This window comes from Quercus robur, chromosome 2, assembly GCF_932294415.1.
Source record: "Quercus robur chromosome 2, dhQueRobu3.1, whole genome shotgun sequence".
NCBI lineage: Eukaryota > Viridiplantae > Streptophyta > Magnoliopsida > Fagales > Fagaceae > Quercus > Quercus robur.
Window position 1 is genome coordinate 88,268,950 of NC_065535.1, and position 6,085 is coordinate 88,275,034.

General features: G+C 38.1%; 1 protein-coding gene across 1 annotated transcript; it reads left to right on the top strand.

The window, feature by feature from the left end:
• The first annotated feature begins 4,050 nt into the window (after nt 1-4,050).
• On the top strand, nt 4,051-6,085 carry LOC126715649 (F-box protein SKIP1-like). The gene is made up of 2 exons (XM_050416367.1): nt 4,051-4,472; nt 5,220-6,085. The coding sequence occupies exons 1-2, from the start codon at nt 4,087-4,089 to the stop codon at nt 5,788-5,790; spliced, it is 957 nt and encodes a 318-aa protein (XP_050272324.1). The 5' UTR covers nt 4,051-4,086; the 3' UTR covers nt 5,791-6,085.

Here is a 6,085-nt window from a genome sequence, read left to right on the forward strand (position 1 = left end):
CTCGGACTCAAGCCTATGGGGAAACCAACTACTTAAAAGAAAAAATACCAGTTTTGAACAGAACCAAGGCCTTGTATGGTCCTCGGACTCAAGCCTATAGGGAAACCAACTACTTAGAAGAAAAACTACAAGTTTTGGACAGAACCAAGGCCTTGTATGGTCCTCGGACTCAAGCCTATGGGGAAAACAACTACTTAAAAGAAAAAATACAAGTTTTGGACAGAACCAAGGCCTTATATGGTCCTCGGACTCAAGCCTATGAGGAAACCAATTACTTAAAAGAAAAAATGCAAGTTTTGGGCACAACCCGGTGCAATCAAACCTCGGTCCTCGGAGCAGAGGCCAGGTATTATGGAAAACACGGCCAATGTTCCACACTACTCGGCAACCCTCTCGGATGGATTATTTTGGGTTCCTCATTCTCGGGCACCTACCTCACGCGCATTGCGGTACACTCAACCGTTATCTCGGTTAGTCTCATAAGTTTAATTTGCTATTGATTGGTGTTATTACATTTGATAGTTTCAATAAGTTCAAATTGGTAGTTTTTTTGTCACAAGGGTTCCTGTCCTAACTATCATTAAAGGAAAATATACCTGTAGCATACTCATTCACCAAGTAATTGCCGCAGAAAAGAAAAATATTTAGAGGGAAACAAATTCATCTTTTATTAGCACAAAGAAACAGTACAGCGTACAATGAAAAAGCTTGAATAAGCTTATACTAAAAGCTAATTACATAAGCGGAAAGAAAAGATACAAGAGAGTGAAGAAAAAGCCGAAGAAGAGGTGCAGAGAAGAGGGATGCTGCCATTCCGAAATGTTGTCTAAGGAGACCATTCCTCAATACTTTTACATGCCTACGACTCGGGCAATAAAAGAACCCAACTTGGGGCTTGCACCGTAGAAGAAAAGGTGCAGAGAGCCCAACTTCGGGTTAGCACCATTGAAGAAAGGGTGCAGGGAACCGGAAGTTGATGAGCGTTCGTATAACCACGCCTGCAATAGAGCAGACGACGCTGATGGCGGAAAACCTTACTTCTGACGCACCAAGAATCTGATGCGACCAGTACCTGCTTCGGATTTTGACTGAAAGAAGGAGAAATACAATTTCCCCCTTATCAAAATGAAGGATTATCTTGAATCTGTGCCTCCCCTATCCAGACCACATCACCTTGAGTCTCGGAAGGATTCGGTGCCTCTGAAGCGGGTGAAAATCCTTCATCTCCACCCGTGCCTCAAACATATTGCTCTGAGGCTGGATGGCACTGGAAATGGAGATTGTGAATATGGCGGAAGGATTATGATTCTGAAGGGAGCAGAAGGGTTTATATGCAAGGGGAGTGACCCCTTATCCTATTTATATAGAGAGCAAACCAGTGGCATTTAATCCATGCAAGTTTCCAATAAGCGCTACAGACAAGACGGTCTTGGCACAATTTCCAACACCATCTGCAACCACAAGGTTTGAATAACCTCGTGAAGGAAACGTATTAATGGCGCGCTTTGAGCACTGAAACGTTGAGGACGCCGCGCAAGAAAACCTAAAGGGATGTCTCACAAATTTGGCGCGCCCCCCATGCAAACAAAAAAACCCCAGCATTAAAGAAATGTTGAGTTGGGCCAATCATGGTTTGGGCCTAACATTATCAAAACCCTCCTCCCCAACAACAAGGCCGAGCAGTAGGATTTTGAGGGGCTATTGTGGGGCCCGAAATCTGAGGTCCCAGCCCACTTTGTATTAAGGGCCCAAAGCCCAGGCCGAGGAGCCCTACTGCCGAGAACGTATGATGAAAGCCCCTTAAAAGCCTAAGGATGTGGCCGAAGACGATCTCACGCTCAACACCTCATAAAACGCCTGAAGAAAAGGACAAACTCAGTACAAGAGCAGTACAAGGGAGAAAGCTGCCAACACCGTAATGTGGAGCCCTGCACCTGACAAGCCTATACTCCAGACCATGCTATTTAACTTTTCCCAACCACTCTGACGTATGGATTGATAGGACGAGTCATTACCCCAAAAAGGAAAAATTGACACGTAGATGAGGAACGGGAAGTAAACACTAGTATAAAAGGGAAAGAGAGCTGAGAGAGAATGGGGGGGGGGGGGATAGAAGGATCCTACAAAAAAGAAGAATGGTGAGAATGCGATGCTCCTCGGACTAAGTCCGAGGAGTCAAACCCTTAAACTACATCGATGTAAGGCTTAGCTATTCAGGCCAAACCTACCTTTGTATGAGCTTTCGTAAAATCAGGACCAGACCGTTGCCCGACGACCAAGGGCAAGCCTTTCAAACCCACTCTCTACAAATCATATTGTTTGGGCCCTTTACATACGAGCCCAACGTCATTCTTGGGTCATTAAATAATCGTGTCCCTACAATTATTATAATGATAAATAATATATTATAAGGAATTTAAAAAAGACAGCAATGAAAAGAAAAAAAAAATTAAAATAAAGAAAATACAAATACCTGGAAAGTGTTAAAAACTTATGGGTCAGCCGGTTAGTCGATCTTAGGGGCATAGAAAGAGCACTGTACACTGCACAAGCATGGAAACTTCACAAATTGAGTCATAAATTGAGGGGCACGGCAATGAGTCACGCAATGACAATGACAATAACAATGACAAAGATAAAGGGAGAAAATCACTATTTCTTGTCTAAATTTGAACAAATAGTACTACAAAACTTTTACTTTTAAACTGATAACAAAGCTTTGATTGAATGTCAATTTAAGAGTGTTCAACAATCTTAAGCCACTTGGAATTTTTTATGTCAAACTTGAAAAAAAAAAAAAAAAAAACATTAAACAACATTAGAAAAATATTACTGATTTATAAGCTGAATAGACAATTATAGATTACAAAACTTTTTTGTCTAATGATCCAAATAATATGAAATTGGTGTCATTGAAAATTAAATTTTAATAACTTCCTAACAATATTAAGATCGCCTACAATGGAGATTAAGAAGACCACCATTTGATAACAATAAGTGATTATACTGAGAGAAAAAAGATAACATTTGGAATACGTGTCAAAAAATGAAAAAAAATAAATCTTAATAACCATTAAAACATGCCAAATGTCATACTTAATTTTATTTTATTTATTAGTTAAGTTAAGTCAGGTGGGTCAAGTGAAATTTCATTAATCTGCCGCCCACTTTAACCCATTTGATCAACCAACCCATGGCCTTTCCGGTCAAGTCAAACAAGTAGGCAATTTTCTTAAAATTACATTGAAGTTTTGAATTTACGTTGATGGTCACTCTTTAATAACCAAATCAAAATCAATAAATCTAAAGTTACCGTAATTTTTACAAAATATTTCACAATAATTAAGATGAAAAATTGTGAATAATAGATAATAAAGTGGTGTCAATAATAAGATCAAATAAAAATCCATCAACTCAAATAAGAACTATTGTAACATTCTAGCATTATTGAATCAAAACAATTCATGTGATACAAAAAGGAGGGTCAAAATAACTAAATAATAATCTGGGTAAAATATGAGAAATTATTAGGTTCATCGAAGGATGGCTGAAGTGGTCATTTTTAGCCCTTCCAACTAATAATACGATACTATTTATGCAAATATGATATCACCAGGTGATTTTTTTTCTTGATTAAAAAATTGACTCACATGTCTGTATACATGATATCGTTTCATTGATTGGAAGAACCATTTTAGCTGTCTTTTCGGTGGACTTAATAATTTTCGTAAAATAATGTTAAAACTTCTAATTTAGACCAATGACAGCTAAGTTCAAGACATTTCAAAACTGACAAACTTTACCATAAACTATCACTCATAACAATTACTTATTTTTCTCCGCTCGATAATTTGGGGATAACTAGTTTTCTTGCAAAGGATAACAATATTTATCCACACACACACACACACACACAAAAAAAAAAAAAAAAAAAAAAAAAAAAAACAGATAAAATGAAGAAGCCACACGTGTGTTGACAGGTGGCTAACTATAGAAGCTCCATCCACGCCTAAAATACAACCTATCTAGTATAAAGTATAAACTACAAGTTCAAAACCAGAAAGACAAAGTTGAACCGATATCAGAATGGATGACAACAACAAGAAGGAAGAAGAAGAAGAAGAAGAAGGAGAAGGATCAGGATGCACCGAACCCGGATCCGATTGGGCAGATTTGACCCGTGAGTGTCTCACCAACATACTCTCCCGGCTAACCCTGGAGCAGCGATGGCTTGGACCCATGCTCGTCTGCAAGTCATGGCTCCAAGCCTGTACGGACTCTTCTCTCCACTCCAGCTTCGACGTCGAGCCCCACTTCGACACCAACACCGACTCGCCTCGATTGTGGACCCCAGATTTCGAGAGAAAGATCGATTCCATGCTTCGATCCGTCGTCGTTTGGAGCGATCACTCTCTCACTGCCATTCGCACCCGTCACTGCTCCGATCTCGCTCTCTCTTTCGCCGCTGAAAGGTCCCTTTTTTTAATTAAACTTTCAATATTAACACTTTTTTTTTAATTGGGTTTTTGTTTTTTTTTAGTTTTAATTATAAAGTTTGGTTTTTGGTTTTTTTTTTCATGTTACACTTGCACCATATTTTGTATATATTGTTGGATCAATTGTTTGAAGGATAGAACTCAGATAATTCCTAATTTGTTTTTTCCAAGTTTCAGTATTTTATTTTATTTTATTTTTAAAAAACAAACAAACAAACAAAGCTTTTCCATGAACAGTTTAATGATTGAATGATCAACATTTGTTTCAAAAACATCCTTACTTTTAAAAAATGCTTCATAAAGGACCCTACCTTCGTATGATGGATGGAAAATGTTGACATAGAAAACGGAATTCAAGAAACTGAGGTTACTTTGATGATGTTGGAGCCTATGAAGTGGCATGAATTCCGTTTGTCACATCAGTTTTTTTTTCCATCAGATGATAAGGGGTTTTTTCATAACATGTTGAGATTTATAGGGGACTAAAGCAAAACATTCTAGAGTATAAGGATAATTTTGAAACAATGATTGAAGGTCGAGGACCAAATATGCAATTCAACCTTTTTTTTTTTTTTTGTTAGATTTTTTCTGGTTTAATATTGTGATTAGTCTGTTGATGATCCATAGCCAATCTCAATCTTTTGGGACTAAAGCTTTGTTGTTGTTCATTATGATCAAAGTGAATTTGATGTTGCCATGTTGGTCGTGTATTTGCATTTTCAGGTGCCCAAACCTTGAGGTCCTGTCAATCAAGAGCTGTCAGAATGTTACTGATGCATCTATGGCTAAGATAGCTTTTCGGTGCACCAAGCTTAGGGAAGTAGATATTAGCTACTGCTACGAGATATCTCATGAGTCGTTGGTGTTAATTGGAAGGAATTGCCCAAACCTTAAAGTTCTGAAGCGAAATCTAATGAATTGGTTGGATCCTTCCCAACATTTTGGAGTTGTCCCTAATGAGTATCTAAGTGCTTGTCCACAAGATGGGGACTCTGAAGCTGCTGCTATTGGAAAATATATGCCTTATTTGGAGCACCTTGAAATTCAGTTCTCCAAGTTGTCTGCTAGGGGCCTTACTTTGATATGTGAAGGCTGTGTGAACCTCAAGTACTTGGATTTATCTGGTTGTACAAACTTTACTGGTCGGGATATTGCCAATGCATCATCGAATCTGAAGGATCTGGAGATTAAGAAGCCAAATTTCTATATTCCAAGGTCAGTCTTTCACGCAGATAGGTATGGCCATTGGAGATTGTATGATGAGAGGTTTCAAACAGATGTTTTCCGGATTTGATCTGGCTAGCTGGATAATAAAATCGTTGGTATTTGATCATATTTGGGAAAACATCTTTTGTACTCTGGTCTAAGGAGCTCTTGACAAGGGTTCTGTAGCCAAGTTGCCTTATATGTTTAATAAATCCATGTACGGTGCTACATGTAGTTTGATTTCGATTATGTTTGTTTTCTTCTGTGTGATTTGTAATGCTTTTTTTTTTTTTAATCAAGAATCATCCTTTGATGTACACTTGTATGGTGATTTGGATTTACCAAATGTATACCTATTAAATTTCAGTAGGCTATTTCTTCTA

Bases quoted from the DNA above. Each gene is read 5' to 3' on its own strand.
- LOC126715649 (XM_050416367.1), top strand. From the start codon at position 4,087: ATGGATGACAACAACAAGAAGGAAGAAGAAGAAGAAGAAGAAGGAGAA. The intron at 4,473-5,219 runs GTCCCTTTTTTT...TTGCATTTTCAG, and splicing joins CTCTCTTTCGCCGCTGAAAG to GTGCCCAAACCTTGAGGTCC.